Genomic DNA, 24,882 nt, shown 5'->3' on the forward strand with positions numbered 1-24,882 from the left:
ATCATCTTAACCATTTTCTGGTGTATATTTCAGTAGTGTTAAGTACAATCGTATTGTTGCGCGATCAACCTCAAGAATTCTTCCCATTTTGCAAAACTGAAGCTCTATACGCATTAAACAGCTCCCCATCCCCCTCCCACCAGCGCTGGCCCACCATTCTACCTTCTGTCTCCATGAATTACATACTTCAGTACCTCATATAAATGGAATCATGCAGTATTTCTTTTTGTGCCTTGCTTATTTCGCTAGAATGATGTCCATCCATGTGATAACATGTGTCAAAATTTCATTCCTTTTTAAGGCTGGAATAATATTCCATTTACTGTATACACCATATTTTGTTAATCCATTCATCCAATGGATGCTTGGGTTGTGTTCATATTTTGACTGCTGTGAATATTGCCGCTAATGAACACAGGTCCACAAATATCTCTTCTGGACCTTGCTTTCACTTCTTTTGAATATATACCCAAAAGTAGGATTGCTCGATCATATGATAATTCTATTATTTTTAATTTTTTGAGGTATTACCATACTGCTTTTTATAGCAGTGATACCATTTTACATCCATATCATCAGCCGTAAGGGTTCTAATTTTTCCATATTTTTGCCAACACTTGTTTTTTTTTTTCTGGTTTCTTCTTTTATTATTATTTATTTATTTTAGGGAGAGAGAGTGCATGAGCAGGGGTAGGGGCAGAGAGAGAGAGAGAGAATCTCAAGCAGACTCCTCACTGAGCTTGGAGCCCGACACAGGGCTGAATCCCATGACCCTGAGATCATGACCTGAACAGAAACTAACCATGTCATTTTTTCAAGATGATTTTGGCTCTTTGGGATCCCTTGAGATTTCATATCAATTTTAGGATGGATATTTCTATTTCTACAAAAACCGCCATTGTATTTTGATGGGGATTACATTAAATCTATAATCTGCTTTGGGTGGTATGGCTATCTTAACAATAATAAGTCCTCAAATCCATGAACATAGGATATTTTTCCATTTATTTGTATCTTCTTTAATTTCCTTTAACAACGTATCATGGTTTTCAGTGTACAAGTCTTTTGCTTCCTTGGTTAAATAAAGTATTTTATACTTTTTTGATGCTATTGTAAATGGAATTGTTAATTTCCTTTTTGATTGTTCATTGTTAATGTATAGAAACAACTGATTTGTGTATGCTGATTTTGTATTCTACAACATTGTTTAATTTCTTTATTAGCTCTAATAATTTTTTTGTGAACTTTAGGGTTTTCTACGTAGAAGATCATGTCATCTGCAAACGGAGATAGTTTTACTTCTTCCTTCCAATCTAATGGCTTTTATTTCTTTTTCTTGCCTAATAGCTCTGACTAGCACTTCAGGCATTTTGTTGAATAAAAGTCACAAAAGCAGGCATCTTTATCTTGTTCCTGTTCTTAGATTTTCCCCTAAATCTTAGAGGAAAAATTTAGTCTTTCACCATTGATATATTAGCTGTGGGCTTTTCATATATGGCCTTTATTATATTGAGGTAAGAAACAGCATTTTTAATGGCTGCTTAATAACTTACGTATAGCTATGTCTCATATTACTTAACCAACCTCCTCTTGCTTTATTTAATTGTCAGTTTTTAAAACTATAAATAATATTTTGGTGAACACCTTTGTGCAAAAAATGCTCTCGGAACTTTTAATTATAAAAGCTGACAATTTGGTTCAATAAATATTATTCAGTGTCATCCATGTATCAGGCATGGAGTTAGATTTTAAAAGGATAATCATTAACAAAATATTGCCTTGCCCTGAACAAAATATGGCCTTGCCTACTGGGTAAAATAGATGCAAAACATACCCACTTAATTTCTCTAAAATGTAGTAAGAACAAACATAAGGGAAGACACAGGCTGCCATGTTTACAAAGATAAGTGAAGTTTGAAGAAAGCTCAAATAAATCTTGAAGACGAGTTAAGAATTAACTAGGCTCTAAAACAGTGTTGTCAAGCAGAAATAGAATGCAAGTCACACATGTCATTTAAAATTTTCTAGTAGTCACTTTTAATACAGTAAAAAAGAAACAAAGTAATTTTAATAATTATTTTGCTTAATCCAAAATATTCAGCATATTATCATTTCAACATGTATTTGATATTTAAAAATGTAATGAGATAATTTACATGATCTTTCATACTAAATCTTCAAAGTCCAGTGTGTTTTAGAATTACAGCGTGCCTTAATTCAGACTAGCCACACTCAGGTGTTGGACAGCTACATGTTGCTAGTGGCTACTCTTGGACAGAACACCTGTAGAACTTGTAAACTGATCTCTAATGACTGGACACCAATTAGTGTTTGCCTGGAGCCAGTGTGAAGGCAGAGATGAGCTGCAACGGAGCATAAGGAAAAATCTGGGTGTTCTATATTGATTATAGTGGTGGTTTCATGTGTGTGAAACTCATTTAATTGCACACTTTAAATGGATGCAGCTTGTTGTGCATAAATTAAACCTCAACAAGTTGATTTTTTTTTTAAGTCAGCCAGACAATAAAGATGAAAACACCGTTCAGCTCATATCAACATATTTAACACTTTCAATAGACCTTTCCCAGCTGGTACTGACTTTTACTCCACTATGAGAGAACAAATTTCACCCTACCCTGACCATGTCATCAATTTTTATTTCTTTACCAATCTGATAGCTGACAAGCAGTATTGTATTGTCTCAATTTACATTTATTAATTAATAAATGGGAATTTCATGTTTATTGAATATCTGAATTTTTGCAAGTTATGTCTAGGTTTGTTCATATCTTCATGATGTTTATAGTAAATGGCTAAAAGAAAGAAATTAGGGGAGGAAGGAAGGAAATGATTGAAGGGAGGAAGGAAGGAAGGAAGGAAGGAAGGAAGGAAGGAAGGAAGGGAGGGAGGGGGGGGAAAGGAAGGAAGATTCCAGCTGCTTTACTATAGGTACATTTGGTATGTGTGACACTACTTATGAGAAGACATATAAAATTGATAAAACTGCTCCAAACTTAGAATCTTCCCCCCAACACACACACAAAACCCATGAGCACTAGAAAAAACAAGTGGGTTAATGTTATCACAGATCATATAATAAAGGGCTAAGTAACACAAAGCTAGCGATGATTTGTTTATCACTCTTACAAATTAGAGATGAGGCCTGTTGACTATGCGCACCAGTACAGTCTGGTTCTATGTCCCCAACCTCTCCCTACTTCTGTCACTACCTCCCTCAACATTCCAACATGTCCGCAAGCACATCTGACCCTCTCGGATGTGGTTGGCAGTTCTTGGGAACTCTTCTGGGCTATGTGTAACTTGTCGTCCTAATACCCGTTCCCTCCACATGTTCTCATTTCAGTAAACTGAAACCTCAGCTCTCACTAAATGACCACCTAAACATTCTTGAAGAGAATATTCGCAGGCTGCTTCCCCTTCCACCTGTGGAAAAACTCAAAGATGAAGGCGAGACAGACAAGGACAAGGAGCACATTAACGTACGCGGGGGTGAGGCCAGAGCAGAACCAAGAGCTACGGTGGGACTCTACCCTCCAGCCTCCGCCTGACGCTCAGGCTCACCTTGCATTTCAGTTTCTCTACGAACGGTCCATGGATGCTCTAGGAAGGCTGCTGAGGACCATGATGTGGGACAATGCGAAAGCAGAGGACTGCCAAGAAATGTTCAATGTGAGTAGGGCCATTGCTGCAACTGATTCCCGCATCCCCTCATCTGTGCCGCAGAGCCACGCTCCAGACTGTACCTCATCGGCTTCATAGGGAGATGTCCAGCCTGACCCTTTAACCCACCACATAGGGCCGGTCCCCTTAAAAATGGTTTGTGGGAGGTAAGCACCCTGTCACAGAAGAGACAGAGAGAGAGCAAGAGCCAGAGAATGGGAATGGGTGAATGTGACGAGTACTAAGGAAAGAACATTTATTCTTTGACCAACAGCTTCTCCGAATGTGGCTCGTTTCACAAAAAGATTGGGAAAGAGAAAGAGCCTTCCAGATCACCGCAAAAGTGCTGACAAATGATATTGAGGTAAGTAATCCCCGGGAATGAGTAAAGGTCATTGCTTGCTAACAACAGGGATCTCGGAGGCCTCTGGAATCCAAAGCCCCGGCATGATGGAGCTCCAGCCCCAGCATGGAGTGCTCCCCACAGAACAATCTAAGAGGTACCTCCGAAGCCCAGGATGTGGCAAGCACCCTAGGATTAAACTATTTGATTGCCTTTACATGCTCCCTAGCTCACTTTTCCACTGCCCTTAAAGGGAAGGTTCAAGATTCAATTTCTAAGGACCTTTAGGGGGAAAACAAGGGACTTCACACCCAGTGTTGTTGGGACTATGCTGAGATGTCATCAAGCTGCCCCATCACTTTGGGGGTCTCCTTCATCCTGCAGGCACCAGAGAACTTTAAAATTGGCTCACTCCTCGGCCTCCTGGCTCCTCACTCCTGTGACACCCTGCCCACCATCCGTCAAGCAGCTGCTAGCTCCATCATTGGTCTGTTCTGTATTAAAGGTGAGGGAAAGATGAGAAACCCACAAATGAAGAGAAGACACCAGTTTTCTTTTATTCTCGGTTTTCCTCCTTGTCTCCCTCTCTCTCCTCTCTCTCCCCAGTTCAGCCATTTCCATGTTCTAATGCCTTAATTATGTCACAGAATTTGTCTCTCTTTTGGATCTTTCTTCCCCAATGGCTCTGTTTTTCTATTTTTAAAAATAATGATAACACCAAAGCATCATAAAGGTCCATTGAGGTAAGTAAAAATGTTTTGAGAATGTCCAGTTTAAATCAGGGCACACTTGGGTGTATTAGCACGTGGGTTTCTTCAGGAGGAAACTATACTATCATTATGAGGTTAAGTGATTTTCAAAGTTCTCTAAGAGGGATACCTGTGTGGAGGTTTTTCCAGCTTCCAGAACAAGACCTCTGTCTACTCTCCAAGTATATGTGGAATGGCAATATCAGGAAATGTAAGGAATTTTAAAACCTCAGTCTCACGCTGAAACCAACAAATCAGGGCCTTGGGTCCGGGTGAAATCAGCAGGTGCGTCCCAGAGGACGGCCCTGCACTGCGCATGCACAGTTCTGTGCGGGCCCAGGCCCATCCAGGAACACTGGTCTATGTTTAGTGCCATCTCACATCTGTGTTCCACTCCTCTTTCTTTTAGGTATTCAGAATATGCTTATTAAGTTCTTTCCATGTGTCAGGCACTTCTCTGATGCTGGACGCACAGAGATATTACAATTCTAAAATTCACATAAGAAAAGTATATTAAAGCCAAAAGGTGGGATTTGGTTGGGGAGAGGGAGAGGTTGGTTAGTTGGTCGAAAAGAAAAAAAACCTTATTTAGCAGAGCCAAAATAGGTATGATAGTTCTTTGGGTTATGGGAAGATAATTCATTAAGGGTATATGCTTGTAAAAAGCCAGAAAATTAAAAACACACACATACACACACACACACACACACACACACACACACACACACACACAAATGAGTCAAGGAAGTAAGAATTAGGGAGCCATCCCAGTAAGAAAAGAAATGTGCCAGAGAGGGACCTCATAGGAAGAGAGGAATTTCAATTCTATTATTGTTCTACCTATTCTTCTTTTAGCGTCCTTTATTTTCCTGAAACATGCAAAATTCAGGTTCTCAAATACTCTTTGTTAATAAGAAATTCCATGCTTCATTATTTATTTTAACCCTTTTCCTGATGGATCAAATAGCATGGCAGGGAGAAAGAATATGATTATTAAACGCTTGCTGAATACAAGTACTAGTGTGAAGCTAAATTAAACACCCATTTAAAACTCAGTTTTGAGATGAGAGCGCTAAGCTTAAGAAATTGACCAGCTCCAGAAAGTATTAGAGCTGGGCTGTGAGCCCACCTGTCTGACTCCCAAGTCCCTGTGTGTTCTACTGGGCCGGGCTGCCTTCCACAGAAGGGTTCAGGTGTTAGTTTCCACAATCACTCTACATCCATAAAACAAACAGAAAATCGTTACTGCTTAGGTCTGAGTTTATTAATTGGTTTCTACAATCAGTGATAAAGTTGCTGATGTTCCTATTGCAATAGTTTCCTTTCCATTTCCATCTCCCCAAAGTGGCTTACTGGGGAAGGGAACTCCAACAAAGACAGCAATATGGCAGAATAGTGAGAGCCTAGGCCTTGGTGTCAGGCAGACCAGGGTTCGAATTCTGACTCTCCGGTTTTTAGTCTCTGGATAACTGTGTCCACATGGCTTTATAGCTTTCTGCCTCAGCTTTCTCGTCTGCAAAATCAGGCACGTCTACCTCAGATGATGTTTATGAGTAATAAATGAGATCATCGTATGCAGAGGATTTAGTCTGGTACCAGCATGTAGAAACTACTCAATACGTGTTTGCTCTAATGCTCACCCTCTCATCACACAGGCTTTAGTGCATTTGTTAAAAGTGTCCAGCAGCTGAATGAGGGTCATGTCAAAGTATAGTCAACCTCTTTAACCCCTGTTAGGTCTTTGGACTTTTGCCTCTGTCTCCCCTTGTGGATTTTAGGCACTCACCCGGAGGTGGAAAGACTTCAGAGTCTGAAGGAAGGGCTGCGATGTGACGATGTGCAAATCCAGATCAAGATTTCTTCTAAAATAGCAAAGGTAATAGAGAGGGAGGACTGGCCAAGAGTTGTAAAAATGATTCTGGGTTGATTTCCAAATGAGTAAGCTGCATATGCCCCCCTACCAAGGAGAGCAACAGTCTAGCCATTCTTTGTCCTGTCATGTGTTAGCCCCGGGTATATGTGCCCAGTCAACACCTGCTACTGATCATTGCATACTCTGGGAAATCTTATGAACCAGGCATCTGTCTTCAGGATGAGGGAGGCAGTGTGATGGAGTGGAAGATACAGGGCTTTGGAGTCTATCAGGTGATGCTGTGTGCACTTGCTTGAAGCCCATTCTTCTCATTTCAAAAAAAAAAATGCGTAACCTACTTCTCAGGTTGTTCTGAGGATTGATCAATGAATTCATTCATTTATTTAATCATTTATTCATTCACCTACTATGCCCTATGCACCTACTATCTGCCAGACTTTGTTCTAGACTCTAAGGATAGAAAAAGACAAAACGCCTGCCCTCAGTCATTATGACCCTGTACTTACAGAGAGAAGTGAACTGTCTTGAAGACAGGGTGTCTCTTCCTAATTTGTAAAAGCCCCTTCTGAGTCCATGGTGTTTCTGCAAGAAGGAACATGATAAGACTTATATTTCCAAAGGGTCATCTGGCTGCTGTGTTCAGACTACGAGACAGGCCAGCAAGAGTGACATTAATGAGGTCAGTTTGGAGGAAACTGCAAGAATCCAGGTGTAAGATTAAGTGGCTTGGACTAAGGTGGCAGCAGCAGAGATGACAAGAAGGTGACCAGAATAAGGGAGAGAAGCCAGTTAGGGAGGCACAGAGGGAACATATGTGAAACGCCTAAGGAAGTGTCTGATGCATAGTAGGTGCTCAGAAACGTGAGCCGCCCCCCTTCCTTTCTTCCTAAACCATCACCCAACCTATGTGAGAAAAAAAACAAAAAACAAAACCCAGATAACCATTGAGTTTGGAGCCCAGGCAAGCATTTGGTGTTACATAGAACAGATGTGGCAGTCTAGTGCCTTGATCCTGGAACCAAAATGACTCTGAAACTGGTTGAGACATGCACCTACTCATGAAAAGGATTAATTTCCTTTCAAGACCAGTTCTACCAAATATCAGTCATCGGGCCACTTAATGCAGGGGGATGCCAGTTGTAAATAGGAATATTTTCATACCTACAAACTCATAATCATGACCATCTTGCTTGGTTAAAGCCCCAGACAATGTCCCTGGAATTCATTTAAAATGCCAACTTTTCACGTCCCCGCCTGCCTTTTCATTAGCGTGCACACATACACACACACACACGCACACAAGCACACGCACACTCACACGCTGCTACATACATTCTGTATGGTTCTTGCACTTAGAGACCAAAATTGCAATGTTTTTATTTTCTAGATCTTTTGTTGACTACTCTTAATTTTGAAACATGGAAGTGCAAAAGACAGAACTCATAATAATTCATACTTACATGGATTTTGTGATACACCTGGTATTGAACTCGGCCCTTAGTACATGGTGATGGATTTTCCTCAATTCTCAAGCCTTAGCTATTCTTTGGTAGCTGCAAGACATATTTCTGTGATATATGAAATGTTTTATATCATATAAATTGTTGTATAAACCATATACATTATTTTTCCCTTGTGGGGTACACTATAACTTTGAAGTTTGGAGAAGAAATTGCCCCAGCAGGCTTGGGAGTCAATAAATATAAAATGATAAAAGGGCCACTCCAGGAAAAGTCTTACTAGAGTTGCACGGTAATGTCTAGGTCTGTTTTCGTATTTTCTATAGTTTCTATGGCCTAGTCATGGGTTAGCTGTTTGGAAATTCCAGTGGTTTTCAATAACCTAAAACAGTAGCCACATGCTGTATGCAGTGAGGTGGTTGATAACATGAATCTTTTGGGGTACATTTTCAGATTGTTAGTAAACTCATCCCAGTTGAAGAAATTCTGATGTTCCTGGAGGAAACCCTGGATGGTCTGGAGAGCCTTAACCACACCTGTATACAGGCCTGTGGCACATGGATGATCGCGGTCCTGAAGGAGCAGGGAGCGGCTTTGGAAGAACAGGTGAACTGCCGGCCAGTTTGACCACTGAGCAGCGCTCTAACACTTCGGCAATGCCACGTTGGTTGCCGCTTCCCAGCTTGTCCTCTGATGGGCAACAGGCAAGAGCACACACAGTCTCAGCCTCAGCACAGACCTAAGCTCTGTGTTAACTACCTGGGCTCATGTTGAGCGCCTGTCTCAGCCTGTTTCAGTTGCCTCTCTAGGCTGCGATTAAAAAAAAAAAAAAAAAATTCCCAACTGTCACTCTCTGGCAGAGACAGCAGCTCTGAACAAGGGCATCTGGGTTCTGGAAAACTGGATCGTTAGACCTGTAAGGAGGAGGGTGCCCATCTGGATCTCCTTTGGGATGGCCACTAAGGGCCAGCAGAGTTTCTAATCCCATTTCCACACACGGTTAGGGTTGGCTTTCTGGTGAGGAGGGCTGTCATTGGAGCACTGATTGGGGGAAAGTCCTCAGTCCTTGCTCCCAGTGGGAGGGTTAGGCAGCGTGCCGAAGACTGAGGTCAGGAAGCTTGATTAAGGGCTCCATATGGAGATGCCCTAGCCTCTCTCTTGAGGTCAGAAGCAGAATCCAAGCAATTCAAAGATTAATAAGGAGAAAGAGAATCTTTAACCCAATGAAGTCACCTCAAGGGGAATAGTTGAAAGTTATGGTCCCCATATCCCAGAGTCAACCACCCTAAATTAAAGAATTCTCCAATGTATGACCTTTAGAAAGTATTTCTGTGCTAATTACTCTCCAATCATTTTTTTCAAAAACAATTTTTTTTAAAAGATTTACTTATTTCAGAGAGAGAGGGTATGCACGTGAGTCGGGGGGGGGGGCAGACGGAGAGAATCTTAAAGCAGACTCCCCACTGAGCACAGAGCCCAATGTGGGGCTTGATCTCATGACCCTGAGATCATGACCTGAGCTGAAACCAAGAGTCAGACCCCCAACCAACTGAGCCACACAGGCACCTCCAAAAACATTTATTGAGTGCATACTATGGCAGGCACTCGGCTAAGCATGAGAGAATCAAAGGCTCATAAATTTGGAATGTTGTTGTATTTGTGTGTTTAGCACAAAGAGGGAACAATAGGGACCTAAATCCTCTCCCAACATCATTGAAATGGGACTCTGGTAATCACACTTGCCAGATATTTATGTTTAAGGAATTATAATTCAGAGGAAATGTTATGTTTAACCAAAAATGTCTATCTGAAGTAAGTAAGAGAAGTATCTACTACTTTAGCAGAGAGACTTGCCCTTCTCCACATCTAAAATCCAAATTATAACATCATTCCCTACTGCCCACAGATTAACACCCAAATTTGGAAGGGCAACTTTCAGTGTTCTCTAGGATCTGGCTTCGTATTTTCTATCAAGTTATCTTCTTTTATTACCCTCGTTTTCTCTGTGTTCCAGACGGGACCATTCTCCTATTCCAGAAATCTTCGTCATATTTGCTCGGGCCCCTGCTCTCATGCTATCTTTTTATAGAGAGATTTTTAGAGCAGTTTTCGGTTCACAGCAAAGTGGAGCAGATAGCCATGTACCTGCCCCCCACGCACGCACCCTCCGTCACTATCAACACCCCACGCCAGACTAGTACATTCATTACAATCAGTGAACCTGCACCTACCCATGGTTATCGCCCAAGGCCCATAGCGTCCGTTAAGGTTCACTCTGGACACGGACAAATGTACAATTGCATGTATCCACCATTGCAGTAACATACAGAATAGTTTCACTGCTCTCAAAATCTTCTGTATTTCATCTATTCTCACGATTTTTTAATTTTACATCTTTATCTGTATTCTCCTTTCTGACGAGGATGACTTTCCGCCCCCATGTCCACCTTGCCTTTTGCAATTGCTATATATCCTTCAAGACTCAGACCAGATGTCCCTCCGAAGTGACCTCAGTTACTTCTGGATTCCCCTCCCGTCAGTCCTGTGAACCTCCTATGTGCCATTTGCCGTACACTGCCTTGTGCACGGGCCTTTGCGCATATGGCTTACATTCTTTACTAGAATACTGGTTCTTTTTGAGAAAGGGCTACATCTCATTCATCTTTGGTAAATTCCCCACAATGCCTGGCACAATATTTGGCCTAATGCAGCCTTTCACTAAATATTTGCTACATCGATTTAAGAATAATTACCCAATCTAGCTAGGATCCCCCTGAGTAAGAGATAGGCCATGCATAGAATTGATTATCACTTTTAACCTGGTTTATATTCATCAACCAGCCACGAATAACATACTCTATGTGTCCTAAGCCATTCATGTGGAGGAAAATGGCGACTTACTGTTTGATTTGGCTTTGTTTTCCTTCTTTTAGCTGTTGGAGATCTTGAGCATGGTTTACCATCACATGCCAGTCCTCAGACAAAAGGAGGAAAGTTTTCAGTTTATGCTGGAAGCCGTCTCTCAGATAGCCAGCTTTCACATGGACGCAGTTGTTGCCAACCTTTTACAGAAGCCTCTGCCCTTCGACAGGTAGGTTCTAACTGAGCTGGTCCCTTCTCCCAGGAAAGGCTAATCTGCATTGAGGAAGAATCTGTGGTTTGAGGGAAAGAAAGCAAAAACAAAGGTTAAGAACAACTCACCTAAATAATAATTTCAAAAATGGTGTTTGAATCCTAAAAGAACGTATTTCCAAGTATTTTTCATATACATAGCCTCATTAAATGATGAGATTTTTTTTAAAAAAATACACCATAGGAATAAACAAGTACTGGAAAATGAGTATTTCTCCTCTTTTCTGGTTGCCTAGAATACACCTATGTGAGCGGTTTCTGCCTTAACGGACATCAACAAACTAAGTCAGAAAGCTGGACTGTTAAATAACACATCCTTCTATCTCCAGGCAAGCTAGCATCTCCAACAGTCCTTGAAATTTTGATTAGTCATCATGTGGTTTTAGAGGGGAACAGAGGAAAAAAGCTCATATTCCAAAGAGTTGTTTCTTATCAGCTTCCTGCCTTACCACCCTAGGGACACAAAGACATTGTGGAAGGCTCTGGCTGAGAACATAGCCTCCAGTGGGAAGCTCTTGAGAGCCTTAACGGACAAACTTGAGAACGAATTAGAAGATGACCTCGCCGGGACGGAGGCGATTTCAGTGAGTTGGACAACCCGTCACATGCCTGGAACAGCGTCCCCCTCCATGGTCTGTCCCTACCTGGAACTTGGTGACGTAGCATTAAATCCTACTTCTTCCCCTCTCATACCCTGATTTTGAATCAACTCCCACTTAGATTGGACAAATAAGGCAGTACTTTTTTCTGTGGCTGTCACTTTTAGAAGCAAATTTCTCATCATCCCAAAGAAAATTGGTGTATCTGTATTTCCAAATTTGTCTTCAAGATATCCAAAAGCAGGGGCGCCTGGGTGGCTCAGTCGTTAAGAGTCTGACTTCGGCTCAGGGCGTGATTCTGGTGTTCCGGGGTCGAGCCCCACATCGGGCTCCTCCGCTATGAGCCTGCTTCTTCCTCTCCCACTCCCCCTGCTTGTGTTCCCTCTCTCGCTGGCTCTCTCTCTCTGTCAAATAAATAAATAAATAATCTTTAAAAAAAAAAAAAAAAGATATCCAAAAGCACCCTTGTGAAAGACCTCAATGCTGGGAAAGATTTTACTTAACCTAACCGGTGCCCCCTGGAATTTGGAGCTGCCCAACATGGCAGTCCTGAGAGAGAAACACATTCTGAGTTGAAAAGTTTCCAGACCAATACACCCTTTCTTTTCTGGCTGTTTTTGTTTTTGTTTTGCTCTATTTTGCTTAGTTTTTACCCCGAGTGGAGTCAACTTGGAAAGCAATCCTCTGGGGAGAAAACAAACTTGACGATCAGGCCAGGGAGATGTCCTGCTTGACCGCGGGGTCCTCTCTCCCCTCAGGTGGCCTGTGCTATGTATGAAGTGGTCTCAACAGGCACCCCCATCACCAGCTTGTACCCGGAGGTATTCACTCTTCTCCTGAAGCTGGTCAGCTGCACCCTGGGCCAGAAAATGCCCACTTCCTCCTGGAGCCACAGGCGGCGGGTCATGCAGCAGGGAGAACGGCAGCAGACCGCAGACCCCTGCAGGTACATGGCCAGGCCGCAGGGCCCTCCCCAGCTGTCCGGATCCCAGGCGCTAGACGAGGGGCTGTGGCAGTCAAGGTCTATGCCTTCTGCTGTGGCCTCCACCACCCACAAGGAAATGAGGCTCCACTGACCTTGAACCCTGGTGCCCTCTTCTTCCCTGAGCCGGGCCCCAGCGCCGTTACCCAGAACGGTCCCAGAATGATGTATGGCTGCTCTGCATACTCCCATAGAGCTCTGTTTCATTCTTTTTCTCTCATTGAGACCCTTCAAGGAAAGCTGGAATTCCGTGATAGCCAATGCCACCAAGGAAAGAAGAGAAGTAAAAATCGAAGCCATATTTTATCAAACTGAGGACGTCACCCATTGAAGGAAGCAAAATTATTTTGTGTATTATTGAAAAAGAAAGACACCCAACTAAGCCATGAATCAATGCTTTCTCATACTTTCAAATGTTTACCATATATTTATTCAAAGAGCTCTTTTAGAATGATTAGGTATAGATTTTTATCCTCCTTCACAATGCTCAGTTTCCCTGTCCTTTTGCATAACTTTTTATTCTGGTGTCAAATCAACCTTTTGAAAGACATTCTAAGAAGCATTTAGGCCCCACACATGTAGTTCCATTAATAGATGCCACTTCGCTGCAATGACAGCAGTATAAAGAGCCATGGCTCCGTGCACACACGTACCCGTGGTTGCATGGGTCCTGCTGTCTCCAGCACAGGCACTGTCCAGCCAACCATCGCAACACACCATCCGTTGCAAGACGCGTCCTGGTTCCCGAGCGCTGTTTTAGAATCAGCAAAGAGTGGAGTTTGCACTTCCCATCCTTCGGGCTTTATTTTCTCATGAGAGGTTGACAAGGTTTTGTGGCATTTTACTTACTAGTTCAGATCATCTCCATGTCCCCTCTGACCCCAAAACTAAAGTGTGAGATCAGGCGGCCTGTTTTTCCCTTTGCACGGCGCCCATTCAGCCCGGAGTGAGGGAGCCTTGTGGGGAACAGACAGAGTGAACTCGGGGATTCACAAGTCCTTGCATGGGGTTGGCTTACTTTTGTGATGCCCACTGTCTCCTTCAGGCTCTCGACGGTGACTCTGAAGTGTGTGCAAACCCAAGCCATGAAAGAAGGCCTTGCCAGGGAATCTGATGAGGGGGACAACTTATGGACCCTCCTCAGCAGTCCCAGTGCCCATCATGTAGGCGTGTGTGCACTAGCCAGGTAACGGGCGGGCCTTCTAGAACTGGACACAAAGGAGAAAACTAAAAATCGAGGGGAAATGAAACGTAGGCAGCTTCACTGGGAGCAGTGGACTCACTAAGGACTTATAATCCAGAAGAAAAAACAAAGAAGAAAGAGCAGAGGGAGGTGGGAAGAGACAGTGCGAGCAGCCCAGACACCACCACTCCTCCAAAATCTCGTGATGCCGTGAACAGTGTTAGGAAAACTTCACCTAAATTGGGCACTTGGATGGCTATTTTCAAGTGGAAGCATTAGTGCTCTTTCATCAAACATTCCTTCTTAGATCATTTATTTTCCTAAGAGAGAAATAGACCCAAATTTCCTCCTTGTTTGGAAAGAAAAAAGTCTCTGTTACAACGGGAGCCTTGCATTTTCTAGGAGCATGGCGGTGTGGCAACGTGGAATCATACTGGACATCATGGAGCAACTCTTCTCATCTCTCACCTCCTCCTCAGAGAACTACCGGATCACCGGCACCGCTTTCTTCTCGGAGGCAAGAAAGAGCAGCCGCGTCACTGCTCAGCAGGCTCTCTGGGTCCCCTCAGGGCATTTCTCTCAGGGTCAAGAGTTCAGTGGGGGCTAGAACCACAGAAAAGGGCCCTTCAGGGAAGCTTTGGGAGGGGAGAGATCCAACCACTGCCAGAAATATGGTACCCCAGCAGGGAATGAGAGAGAGAAAAAAGAACCCACCCCCAGCCTCTTCCTGCACTCCGGTCTGCAGAAACCAACTGTCCCAGGACAGAGAAGCCTGGAGAATAAATATGACAGGAACAAAACAAAAAGTAATCAACGGGTATATTATTGTCACCTCACACCCTGGCATAAAGGTTGTCCCAGAAGGAACACTGTCAGTAACTCCCATTTTCCCATTTTTTCCATTTAGATTAGAAAACCTCTTCTTAACTAGGTATTGTGGCTCTTGTCACCATGTAACCTCGACCTGTGGGCTGCTCGCTTCTAGAGATTAGTTTCTGCAATACTTGCTGATTCACGTGAGGGTTCCTCCTCCACTCCCTGAGCGGCTGGACCCTAGTCTTTCATTGTAGTTATGATGCACTTGTCACTGTCCTGAGGGAGGCCACTCCCTTCACTAAAGGGGCGAAGGGGTTGTTTTCAGCTCGTGAAGGAGCCGGTCCTTTGGAAGCATGGGAATCTACGGGAAGTTCTGGTCCTCATGGATCAGAGTGCCTGGGACTCCAACGCCACTTTGAGGCAAATGGCCATCCGAGGACTTGGTAACACAGCTTCTGGAGCCCCTCACAAGGTAAAAGGAGTATGGGGCAGGGGGACATTTAAGTAGAGTTTAAAATAATGATTTACTAACCCACACCTCGTAATGTATAGAAATTAAGTAAAAATCCAAATAGATCGCTACAGTGGTGTCTCTCGGGTTGAAGTATCTGTGACCCTCACAGAATTCCAGTGTCCTTGCCGGGAGTCCCCCACCCTCGTCCACCTGCACGCAGAACAGTTTTCGAGATTAAGAGACCTTATTTCAAAATAGGTGAAGAAGCATAAGCAGATAATACTAGAATCTATCATCAGAGGCCTGTATCACCTGGCCCGCACCGAGGTCGTCTGTGAAAGCTTGAAGGCTCTGAAAAAGATCCTGGAGCTGCTCACGGACCGAGACGTGAGCTTCTACTTCAAAGAGATAGTGCTGCAAACAAGAACCTTCTTTGAAGACGTAAGTGAGCCTGTTCGGGAATCTTCCCTCCCCAGAAGTGAGCGAACAGAGATTCAGGTAGCGCTTGTAGCAGGCAATGTCTGCCCCGTCTGTGTTCCTTGGCCTTCCCGCTGTGCGTCCCCTGCACAGAGATCACTGGTACATTCCTGGGCAGGCTGCTGGCTTCCTGGCTCTCCCTCTGCCTGAACGTGTTCTCTGGCCGGGGATCATGATCGCTCTGAGCAGGGGGGGGGGCCAGACGTGTTGGGGGACAACCCTCAAACAATAAGAAACGAAAGTTTGCAGATAAACTCCCCAGCTTCCTCCCCTGTCAAGGATTGAGCCCCACTTGCCCATAAGGGTAATACACTCACTAGTAGTCCCTTTCCGTAGCTTTCCTCTCTTCCCTGTCTCATTTCCACAAATTATGACCGTACTCAACAGAGAACCAGGGCCCAAATAAAGGCCTGCCACCTCCAACACTCTTCTCCACATCCAAGCGTTAACCGTTCAAAATGCTTGTGTGTTCATTTAATCCAGGAGTCAGGATACACCACAGCCAGAGGGCCAAATCCCGCCCAGCATCTTTTCGTAGATTAAGTTTTCTTGGCACACAGCCATGCTTGTTGGTTACCTGTCGTCTGTGACTGCTTTCACACTTCAGCTGCAGAGTTCCTTACTTGTTACAGAAACCATATGGCCCCCAAAGTCTACGTTATTTACTGCCTGACCTTTTACAGGAAAATCTTCTGTAAAGCCCCAATCTAGTCAATAGCTTAGAAATCAATTTCAAAAAAAGATCAGTTAGTGACCCTAGGCAAAGGAAGGACATTTTCCTTCATACCTCCCGGAAAACTAGATTTTATTATTTATTTTTGGTTTATTCATTGTCATCGGTGTAAAAATCTATTTCCCCTCCAACTTACATTTATTTTTGTGACCGAAACCTGTTTCCTCATGTTGTGTTGTCAGAGGAGATGGAAAGCTGCTGGTTTCCTCCTCTTAAACATTAAGGCTTGATTAGATGACCTTTCTACCTTCTACTCTCCAGACTGAAAAGTCTTCATTTCCTCCATTATTCATCCTAAACCTAATTTTTCAGCTCTTTAAATATTTTACAAGCCAGTGCCTGCGTTGTGTCTCTAGTAGCCTGCAGAGTACTGAATACAACCTCAAGAAAAATTACCTCCAGGTCTGATTTTTTCCTATTTATCCACTCCAATTTTTTTTTTCTTAATCTTGCCCTTTCTTCCTGACTCCTTGGCAATTTGTTTACCCTATAGGCCTCTAGATTTTAGTCTGCAACATACGCCCGCAGTCAATAATTCTCCAGCTCTGTATTTTTCAGTTTCCCTTCTTTCCTTGCTAGCCCAAACCCGCCCTTTGCAAGCAGCTTTCTGCTTTTGTCCAGCTACTTTCTCCAATGTATCTACATGACTTTTCATTCTCATCTTGTCCTCAAAACTGCTTACTTGGCTCCCACTCAATGTAGTGTCTTCTGTAAAGTAACAAAGATGTTCTTTTCTTCATTACACAGATAATTGATGACGATCTTTGACAGCAAAGCGTTGAAGTCACCCCTACAGCTCCCCAACTCTTTGTTAGCTTCCCCGGCGTTGTTGTTGGTCCAGTGACGATAATTCTCTTGGATCTGAGCCTCCAATAATCACCTATGAGTTTTGTGGTTAAGATAATGTTTCTCAGTCTTACACAGAAGAAAAATATCTGAAGTCTTCCTGGGTTGTTACGTTAGAACTTTCTCATCCCCAAGAGGTATCAGTTCCATCGTATTTGTATTAAAGTGAAGTTTGATAAAACTTAGATCTTAGTAATGACATGCTATTCATTCTCTGCTGATGCTCTCCTCCCACAAATAAATTGAACTATACTTTATGAAACTTTGCCCCAATAGTTTTCTATAGATTAAGCATACAATTCTGTAATCTCCAAATTTCTTCCCTCCTCCCTTTCTTTCAATATTGAAGCACTTTCTTGGAATTCTCAAAACATGGTGACACTTCAATGAAATGGTAGAACAGAAAATATGGCTGCCACCCCACATTCTGGGACCCGCTCACTCCTGTCCCCTCACCGACCCCGAGCAGTCACCTTACTCTGTATGGCTCCATTTTCTCAACTTGAAACAAGGACGCTAAACTCTAGTATCTCTCCCAGCACCCACAACAGGTTTACTGCTTCTTTTCTGCTTTTTCCTATCATTCCTTGACCTATCATTAGGTCCTATCATTTGATTTCAGAACATTTAAAATATTTTGAAAAAAGTAAATACCTTTCTACCTTTTTGGTGTTTTCTAATTGGTTTGCTTTCTTTTTCTATAAGAGACCTTTTAGGGCACCTGGCTGGCTTAGTCAGTAGAGCATGTAATTCTTGATCTCAGAGCTGTAAGTTCAAGCCCCAAGTTGGGTGTGGGGATTACTTAAAAAGAAAATATTTTATAAATAAATAAATAAATAAATAAATAAATAAATAAATAAATAAATAAAGGTGGCTGGGTAGCTCATTTGGTAAAGTGTCCAACTCTTGGTTTCAGCTCAAGTCATGATTTCAGGGCTGTGGGAAGAAGCATCACTTCGGGCTCTGTGCTCAGCAGGGAGTCTGCTTGAGATTCACTCCCTTTCCCTCTGTCTCCCTTCTCCTCTGCCCGTCCCCTGTTCACTCTTGCTCGCTTTTTCTCAAATAAATAATCTTTAAAAATAAATAAATAAATAAACCTTTTAAAAATATATCCTGACCTCATTCCTAGTACATTTAAACATTTCTACTTCCATTTCCATTATATGAAGTCATGTCTCATGCACTCATTTACCTTTTCTGGCCGTGTCCCAACAAGCCATCTTTATTTTTTCTGAAAGATCTTTATTAACTTCCTTTTTTTTTATGGCATTTTTGTTTACGTGCCCATTTCTGACATTCTACCTTGCCATCAAAATTAATTCTGCTCTCTCTTCTTTTCCTCATATTCATGGGGATGCTTTCCATTGACCCTTGTTTATTGCTAATCCAAAATAATATTCTGCTACTCAGGACGACTTTTCTCTTCATCCCTCTGCCTTTATATGGGTATTTTAAACTAGTCTGCTAGACCTGGGGGAGGGGGGAAGGAAGAAAGAAAAACCTCCAGAAAAATCCATCAGTGTTTGTTAGAACTCTGAACAGTATCAGCAAAATGTCTAGGATAACAGATGGGCATCCTTCTCCACCACCTTATCCTTTGGTTCTTAAAATCATTGCCTACCATCCTGGACAACAAGCAAGGAAAGTTCCAGAATTTCACATATGCAAGCATAGGGCTAGGCACTTGTTTGTTTATTCTCTGTCTCTGAGACCCAGAGCTCAAACTTCTGAGCTGCCTTTAATCCTATTGGAAAGTATTTGGGATCTTAGAGAAGAGTCTTGGGCCTCGGGCAATTTTAGATTAAGAGCCCCAGAATTCTAGGATAGTGATGCCATCAGGCTAATTTGTGTAAAATACACAATAAGCAGGAACCCTCCCTGGCCTCTTGTTGCCAGTACTCCCTGTTTACCATCCCTGTGGTCTGTGTCCCCAGTAGCGACTCAATGACAGAAACCAAGTCTCCAGCTCTAGGGCATCACCTGACGCCCAGACCCATGGTCATGTAAACTCACGGAGTGTGAGTGAGGAGCTGCTAGGAATGGAAGAGCGTTCTCGGCTCACATAGGCCTTGTGACAAGAGCTCAGCAGCGCCTCGCTCTGCTGCAATTGGGACAGGGCAGGGTGGGGGAGGGGGTGGGCGCCGGCCGGGGGTGGCCTGTGAGGGGGACTCACCCATGACATGCATCTGTCACCACAGGAGCAGGATGATGTGAGACTGACTGCCATCTTCCTGTTTGAGAACCTGGCATCCCTCACAGGAAGAAGGTGGAAGATTTTTTTTGCGGAAGAAATAAAAAAGAGCATGATTTCATTCCTTCTCCACCTCTGGGATCCCAATCCCAAGGTCGGAGCTGTAAGTGGCCTTTGCACAGACCCCTGCACCTCCCCCTCCCCCCACGGCCAGCAAGTGCCAGTAAGTCTGGTCTAGCTGGTCCAGAAGCCAGATCTGAGGCCACCTCTCTCAACCAAACCTGAAAACTGCTTCTTCGACCCTAGGTCCTTTCTTGCCCTCTCTCTCTCTCTCTATCTCAGATTGCTCTTCCGTCTTTGAAAGTGGGATGGTGCCAGTACTCACTCTAAACCCTCTGCATCTCTGTGTCCCCTGCCCCTCTCCTAGCACTAGGCAGCATCCTTCCCTTCCAGAAGGGGATCCAGGGTTCTAGACGGTGACTTGAAACACTCTGTTTCTTAGGCTTGCCGTGACGTCCTGGTCATCTGCATCCCTTTCCTGGGCCTTCAGGAACTCTATGGGGTGTTAGATCATCTCCTAGATGGCCAGGATCTACCAAGGGCCAGGGATTTCTACAGGCAATTCTGTGTGAAACTGGTGAGTATGTCGTAAATGCTGCCTGCAAACGCACAGCCCAAAGTCCAGGCAAAGCCCAGAAAGGCAAACAACACAGCAAGGGATCTCTGACCACAGTCAGAACTGGTATGAAGGATTGCAATGATTCTTGGTGTCCTGCCCCATTACCCTCCGCTCTCTCCCAAGTCCTGACAAGGATCTGTTCTTCGAGATCCCTGAAACACACCTGTTGATTAGTCCCACAAGCCCCAGTACTTTTAAATTCAGGTATGAAATAACCATAAGACATCTCCCAATAGAATAATGAACAGCTGTGTGAGTGTTCATGGCCCATAGTTTCCTTATGTAGGACCTACCGGATGCCAGATTTCACTAAAGGTCACCTCCCACTTGTCCTCTTTGCAATATGCGTCTCTTTCAGGCAAAGAAAAACCAGGAAATCCTGTGGATCCTCCACACACACTCGTTCACCTTCTTCAGCAGCAGCTGGGAGACGATCCGGAGCGCTGCGGTCAAACTCACAGGTGAGGGCCCACCCGCTCTCCCTACTCAGATGGGTCTGCTCCTTCCCATCTAGTCTGGCTTCAACGGGAAGCTACTCCACCATGAACACGGGAATGACTGGGATGACCAAAAAAAAATGCCGGAAAGGAATGCATTTTGCATCTTGGAATATCTTCCCTCAAAGGAACCTGTTCTCTTTTAGAAATGAAAACTTGTAACATCATCTGACTTCCCAACACCCTCTCTCCTCCCGTTAGACCCTCCCCCGCTTAAGGGCCTTTCATGCCTCTTCTGGTTCCAAGTCATCGTTCCTTCTTTTGCCCAAGTCTTTGCTCCAAGCCTGCTGCCGTGCCTAAATGCTTCCTCCGCATCGTCCCTTAACATCAGCCAATGCAAACCTGCTAAGCTCAGCTGAAGCTGAGAGCTTTAGCTGCACGGTACAAGTGGAAGGTGTGTCGGTGAGACCAGCGGATCTGGGCTCTGCTGGATGATCCTGGACAACAGACTCAACCTCTCTGTGTTGCCTCTTTGTCTGATCTATGAAATAAAAGAAGAACATAAGTGAATCCCTGAGGATCCTTCTATTATGAAATTCTAAATTTTATCATGACCCATATTCTAAGGAATCCAGCCCACCGCGAACAGTCCTACTCTCTTGGCCACATTTAAGACTGAGTTAAAACCTAAGGATTTCTTATTGGATCATGTATATGATGCCTCCAGCTACATGGCAAACTTTTTGAACACAAGGATCCTATCTTACACACCCTTGAAACCCTACCAACAACTGGCACCCCCTGGGAGGACAGGTGAGGGACCACTTCCAGACATGGCACTCAAGACCCCAGAGACATCGCCCTGGTATCGCCCTGGGGTCACAAAAAGAGTCCGACAGTTTGCTCATTCACTAGCCAGACCACTTAACTTCTGACCTGACATGCTTTTCGTGGCCTCTTCCTCTACAGTAAAATTAGTATCTGTTTCCCCTGTTGATTTTAGATGCCGTTGTTCTCAATTTGACCAACCAGTACGTGCAGTTATTAGACAAAGAACAACTGACCACACGTGAGTACCAGCCCTAGTTTCTGCTCAGCATACTGTTGAAGACATATCTTTGAGAAAGGGAAGCTAATGCTGCACCAAGTTCCCTGTTAGCCCCGAAACTGAGAATCACTGTACCTCATGATTGTCTCTAATGCTCCCTTCATACTAGAATTTTTCCTGAGCATAAAGCAACCCCCAGCTCTAGCCCTTTGCGGGCATCATTCCCAACAGACTGTTATTTTCCAATTATCTATAAACCTACTGATTACAAGGTCAGGATCTTCTCTTCCCCTGCTTCAGCGTTAAGATAGATTCTCAGCTTGAAGATCCAAATCCTGCCCGTTGGGATAGAGTGTAAGCATGGGGCCCCCACCTCCAGGTAGAGCTGACCCTCAACATGGAGCCTCGCGCTGCGGCATAGCTCGAGCCTTGGCATTCTTCGTTCACTGAACTCCGCTATGCTTTCTGCTGCAGGGCTCCAAGCACTTCGGCAAGACCCCTGCGTCAGTGTCCAGAGAGCAGCCGAAGCTGCCTTGCAGACCCTGCTGAGAAGGTGTAAAGAGCTAAGCGTCCTTCTGTAAACCGCCAGGAAATAAACTGCTAGGCTTTTTCTACAACTGACTCCTGTCTTCATCCTCACAACCTGCAAACTTGCAGCACCTTGAGGAAAGAGATGGTGCCTAGCATGGGGATCTTGACGTGATGGCGTATTCCTTGCCCTCCAGGGTCTCCCTGCCGGCTTCCATTAGTAAAAAGTAAATCCCACACATTCACTTGAAGGATAACCTGTGATTTGAGTGCTGCCAGCCACATAGCTTCGCACAGATTACCCCTCTCTCTTGGGAAGCTTATGTCCCAGCAGATAGCAAAAAATGACAGAACCTGAAACAATTCTGCTGCCATTAACAAGAGGGCCACTGTTATTTCCACACTTAGCCTTGTCCTTTATTATCTCTGCCAGCCTTGAATTACTACCCACACTCTTTCCTTTCTAAAAAGCAGTCTTATGATAAACTTCAACCTGCGTGTTCTTTCTCAGGTTGTAATTTTTGTGTCGAGACTATGCCAGGTGCTTTTCTACAAAAGACCCACTCTGACATTGTATTAAATCTCATGGTTTCCTTTCTATTGTTATTCCAGAGCATTCCTGCCTTTGAATGGTGTGTGTGTGTGTGTGTGTGTGTGTGTGAGCATGTGTGTGCATGTGTGTGTATGCGTGCATTTGTGTGCGTGCATGTGTGTGTGAGCATGTTTGTGCATGTGTGTGCATGTGTGTGCGTGCATGTGTGTGTGTGCGTGCATGTGTGTGCATGGATGTGTTAACCTTTCTCACAGCATTTGAATCATAACTCCCTACTCTATTTCACAATGCCTACATGAAAGGTTACAAACGTGAAATTATGTACATAACAAGAAGTTTCTAACACAGAGACTGGCCCTTGTTGAATACCACCACCATCACCATCATTCATTAGCAACGTTATTAAATTCATGCACCCTTTTACAAATTCCTATTACCTATATTCTAATATCTTCATTCTCAACCTCTTTGGGGAAGCATCTTTTGTTCCTACAAGACATTCTAGGGACCAAAGGAATCTTTTAGGTCCGAGAATTTGAATTGAGTCCATTTATTCCTTCATTTAACAAATATTTATTGAGTCCCTAAAATTTATAAGGCACTGTTATTGCCACCAGGGCTATGACTATGAAGAAAAAAAATAGAAAAATTCTACCATCATGGAACTTATAGGCTATGAACTCCATGTATAAATTCCAGAGGATGGAGCCAGTCTCCAAGATGGCCTCCGGTGATTCTTGCTTCTGGTATTCATCTAATCCTCTCCCACAATGAATAGAAGTGACCTGTGTGATCAATACAATATTTCAGAAATTACAGAATGTGACTCCCAAGGTAAGGTCACAAATCATACTGAACTCTCTTGAATCACTCTGGGGGAAGCCAGCTGTTATTTGAGGGAAACCTTCAAGCAGTCCAAAAAGAGCTCCATGTGGCAAAGAACCGATGTCCCCTGCAAACAACCAGAGCTAACTTGCTAGGTATGTTCATGTGCCATCTTGGAAATGGATCCATGAACCCTCGTCTGAAAGTCTTCAGATAATGAAAGCCTCAGCTGACACATGACTGGATTGTGAGATAAAATACAGAATGCCCGGGGCGCTTGGGTGGCTCAGTCAATTGGCATCTGCCTTCGGCTCGGGACATGATCTCAGGGTCCTGAGATCGAGCCCCATGTTGGGGTCCCTGCTCGGCGGGAAGCCCACTTCTCCCTCTCCTCCCCCCCATGCTCTCTGTCACTATTTCTGTCTGTCTCTCTCTGTCAAATAAAATCTTAAAAAAAAAAAATACAGAATGTCCAATTAAATTTGAATTTCAGGTAAACAATGAATATTTTTTAGTAAAATATGAGACTATTACACTGAAAAAAGTATTTATTGTTTATCTAAAATTAAAATTTAACTGATCGTCTTATATTTTTATTTGCTAAATCTGGCAACCCTACTTCAGTCTAATGAGAGTCCTGAGCCAGAATCACTAAGCTGAACTACTGAATTCCTGGACCACAAAACTATATGAGATAATGAATCTTTGTTGTTTTAAGCCACTGAGTTTCGGGGTAATTTGCTGTGGACCAATGGGTAACTATTACACGAAGAGTCCATGATACCACCAAAGTTGTATGCAAATTTCTGTGTATAATTGTGTAGGTGTATTCTCAGGGTAATGGCTTTCATTACATTCTTATTGGAGTCAGAAGCTATTCCCAAGCATAACATATACGAAACAGAGCAAGAAAAAGAAAGTAAGAGATATGGGTTTAGTCAGCCTCTTTTGGCAGGTTATCTCAAGTCAAAAGACTTTTCCAAATAGCACTGTCCACAAGAACTTTCTGCAGTGATAGAAACGTTCTATATCTGCACTAACATGTTAGCCACTAGCCACATATGGCAATTGAGCTCTTCAAATGTGGCTACTCTATCTGAGGAATTAAAATTTTAAGTTTAAGCAGCCATATGTAGCTAGTAGTTACAGTATTACACAGGACAGTTCCCAAACATGGGGCAGAAAGTCCTAAGAGAATTTGAGCCGAGCCACCTCAGAACTATAGGATGTTCTCAACGTGAGTATAAACTGACTGACACAGGACCTTGTCTGATACTGATTTATATTATCTCC

The 24,882-nt window shown here is 43.5% G+C and overlaps 1 protein-coding gene across 1 annotated transcript in view; it reads left to right on the plus strand.

Moving 5' to 3' along the window:
* MROH2B (maestro heat like repeat family member 2B) overlaps positions 1-22,264 on the plus strand; it is a 58,860-nt gene extending 36,596 nt beyond the window's left edge. The window contains exons 25-42 of the mRNA XM_045787344.2: positions 3,365-3,500; positions 3,595-3,690; positions 3,956-4,045; positions 4,409-4,529; positions 6,552-6,649; positions 8,560-8,712; positions 11,040-11,197; positions 11,696-11,822; positions 12,596-12,783; positions 13,865-14,005; positions 14,405-14,519; positions 15,144-15,290; positions 15,531-15,713; positions 19,527-19,682; positions 20,022-20,156; positions 20,557-20,659; positions 21,639-21,704; positions 22,158-22,264. Of these exons, the coding sequence (XP_045643300.2) occupies positions 3,365-3,500; positions 3,595-3,690; positions 3,956-4,045; positions 4,409-4,529; positions 6,552-6,649; positions 8,560-8,712; positions 11,040-11,197; positions 11,696-11,822; positions 12,596-12,783; positions 13,865-14,005; positions 14,405-14,519; positions 15,144-15,290; positions 15,531-15,713; positions 19,527-19,682; positions 20,022-20,156; positions 20,557-20,659; positions 21,639-21,704; positions 22,158-22,264 (2,320 nt within the window). The remainder of the gene's footprint in view (positions 1-3,364; positions 3,501-3,594; positions 3,691-3,955; positions 4,046-4,408; positions 4,530-6,551; positions 6,650-8,559; positions 8,713-11,039; positions 11,198-11,695; positions 11,823-12,595; positions 12,784-13,864; positions 14,006-14,404; positions 14,520-15,143; positions 15,291-15,530; positions 15,714-19,526; positions 19,683-20,021; positions 20,157-20,556; positions 20,660-21,638; positions 21,705-22,157) is intronic.
* Positions 22,265-24,882: the final 2,618 nt, after the last annotated feature.

Source organism: Ursus americanus, chromosome 15 (assembly GCF_024610735.1).
Source record: "Ursus americanus isolate L20-20 chromosome 15, mUrsAme1.1.p, whole genome shotgun sequence".
Taxonomy (NCBI): domain Eukaryota; kingdom Metazoa; phylum Chordata; class Mammalia; order Carnivora; family Ursidae; genus Ursus; species Ursus americanus.